Source organism: Musca vetustissima, unplaced genomic scaffold (genome assembly GCF_032173495.1).
Source record: "Musca vetustissima isolate MV318-11 ecotype Yass unplaced genomic scaffold, APGP_CSIRO_Mvet_v1 utg2475, whole genome shotgun sequence".
Lineage (NCBI taxonomy): Eukaryota > Metazoa > Arthropoda > Insecta > Diptera > Muscidae > Musca > Musca vetustissima.
The window spans coordinates 38,149-40,802 of NW_026878361.1; the positions used below are offsets into that span (position 1 = coordinate 38,149).

Below are 2,654 nucleotides of genomic sequence, written 5' to 3' on the forward strand. Positions count from 1 at the left end.
GAATTATATAAACTTTTGGATTTTTCAATGGGCCTATCAAAGAAGTTGGGAGCATAATTAAAATTGACTGTCTTTTGTTATCTTTCTAAGCTATTATTCTGCGGGATCGGTATTACAAAATATGTTCTTCATTTACACGATTCGACATTGCCCCCTGTTCTCGGCATTATCAGATAACACATGTTCTATTAATTTAGGGATCCACATGACGAGATACTGTGAATGAAAATTTAATTGACACGGTAACAATAATAATCAGTATCAGTGCTTTGAGGCAAATATGATAGATAAGTTTAGATTTTCTCGCCAAAATATTTATTATATTCACAATGACTGTGGGATAATATTAGGGTAGGTCGCCTGCATATTAGTCCAAAAATACGTTATGTACAATATGTTTATAGATAAGCACATATTTTTAGATAATGCGGTCTGTCTCGAATGTTCCAGATTTCCACTGACGGTGAACATATATGTATACTTCCCCTATTAAGGCCATTATATACAAATAATTCGACGTTATGATCCTTTACTTACCATATGTTTTATTTGTAGATGTTCCGTTTGCCCGTAACTCTAGCCCGCTCAAACATTGCCCGCCAATTGGCTGTTCGCGGCTATGCTAAAGATGTCAAATTCGGCCCTGAAGTCCGTGCCTTGATGTTGCAAGGTGTGGATGTTCTTGCCGACGCTGTCGCCGTTACAATGGGTCCCAAGGGCCGCAATGTCATCATTGAGCAATCCTGGGGTTCTCCCAAGATCACCAAGGATGGTGTCACCGTTGCAAAATCGATTGAATTGAAAGACAAATTCCAAAACATTGGTGCTAAATTGGTACAGGATGTTGCCAACAACACAAATGAAGAAGCTGGTGATGGTACCACCACTGCCACAGTTTTGGCTCGTGCTATTGCCAAGGAAGGTTTCGAGAAGATCTCCAAGGGTGCCAACCCCGTTGAAATCCGTCGTGGTGTTATGATGGCCGTTGAAACTGTCAAGGATAACTTGAAGGCCATGTCTCGTCCAGTCAGCACACCCGAAGAAATTGCCCAAGTCGCTACCATCTCTGCTAACGGTGACAAAGCTATTGGTAATTTGATCAGCGAGGCCATGAAGAAGGTTGGTCGCGATGGTGTCATCACTGTCAAGGATGGCAAGACCTTGACCGATGAATTGGAAGTCATCGAAGGTATGAAGTTCGACAGAGGTTACATTTCACCCTACTTCATCAACTCATCTAAGGGAGCTAAAGTTGAATTCCAAGATGCCTTGGTTTTGTTGTCCGAAAAGAAAATCTCATCTGTCCAAAGCATTATCCCCGCCCTCGAATTGGCCAACCAACAACGCAAACCATTGGTTATCATTGCTGAAGACATTGACGGTGAAGCCTTGAGCACATTGGTTGTTAACCGCTTGAAGATCGGTCTCCAAGTAGCTGCTGTCAAGGCCCCTGGCTTTGGTGACAACAGAAAATCCACCCTCACCGATATGGCCATTGCCTCCGGCGGTATTGTCTTCGGTGATGACGCCAACTTGGTTAAATTGGAAGATGTCACCATTGCTGATTTGGGCAAGGTTGGCGAAGTGGTAATCACTAAGGATGACACCTTGTTGTTGAAGGGTAAGGGCAAGAAGGAAGACGTCGACCGCCGTGTCGAACAAATCAAGGATCAAATTGCCGAAACTACTTCAGAATACGAGAAAGAAAAATTGCAAGAACGTTTGGCTCGTTTGGCCTCCGGTGTCGCCTTGTTGCGCGTTGGTGGTTCCAGCGAAGTTGAAGTCAACGAGAAGAAGGACCGTGTACATGATGCCTTGAACGCTACCAGAGCCGCTGTTGAAGAAGGTATTGTTCCCGGTGGTGGCACTGCTCTCTTGCGTTGCATTGCCAAATTGGAAGGCCTTAAGGGACAAAACGAAGATCAAAACATGGGCATTCAAATCGTCCGCAGCGCCTTGCGTATGCCATGCATGACAATTGCCAAGAATGCTGGTGTAGATGCTGCTATGGTTGTCGCTAAGGTAGAAAGCCAAGAAGGTGACTTTGGTTATGACGCCTTGAAGGGTGAATATGGTAACTTGATTGAGAAGGGTATCATCGATCCAACAAAGGTATGTTGCTTCTAACACAAAACACTTTGGAACATATATTTTAAATTCACACTTTTTTTTTAATTTTTCAGGTTGTGCGTACCGCCATCACAGATGCCTCTGGTGTAGCTTCCCTTTTGACCACCGCTGAAGCTGTTGTCACTGAATTGCCCAAAGAAGATGCTCCTGCTGGTATGGGCGGCATGGGTGGTATGGGCGGTATGGGAGGCATGGGCGGTATGGGTGGTATGATGTAAATTACCTAGCGTTACTCCCTCACCTCTTTGTATCTTGTAATAATTTGTACGTAGTACAACTATTTCTAATTTAATCTTTAATTTTAACATTTAAATATTAATAATTAAAATATGTTTTAATGGTTATTTCTATTTTTTACATGTTATATATGTAAATGAATACAAATCCAAATACAGATAAATTCATGTTAGTTGTAAAAATGAAAACAAAAATGAAGTGTTTAATTTTTTATTACTTGCTGCTCGAGTTTTTATTTGAAACAACAGGAACAATGACAATAAATGATTTTTTTTCGAACTAATGCT

General features: G+C 41.8%; 1 protein-coding gene across 1 annotated transcript; it reads left to right on the plus strand.

Annotated features, from left to right (window-relative positions):
* The first annotated feature begins 555 nt into the window (after window positions 1–555).
* On the plus strand, window positions 556–2,348 carry LOC133323145 (heat shock protein 60A). Its single transcript, XM_061532100.1, has 2 exons — window positions 556–2,112; window positions 2,184–2,348. Exons 1-2 carry the CDS (start codon window positions 556–558, stop codon window positions 2,346–2,348), a joined length of 1,722 nt encoding a protein of 573 aa, XP_061388084.1.
* Window positions 2,349–2,654: the final 306 nt, after the last annotated feature.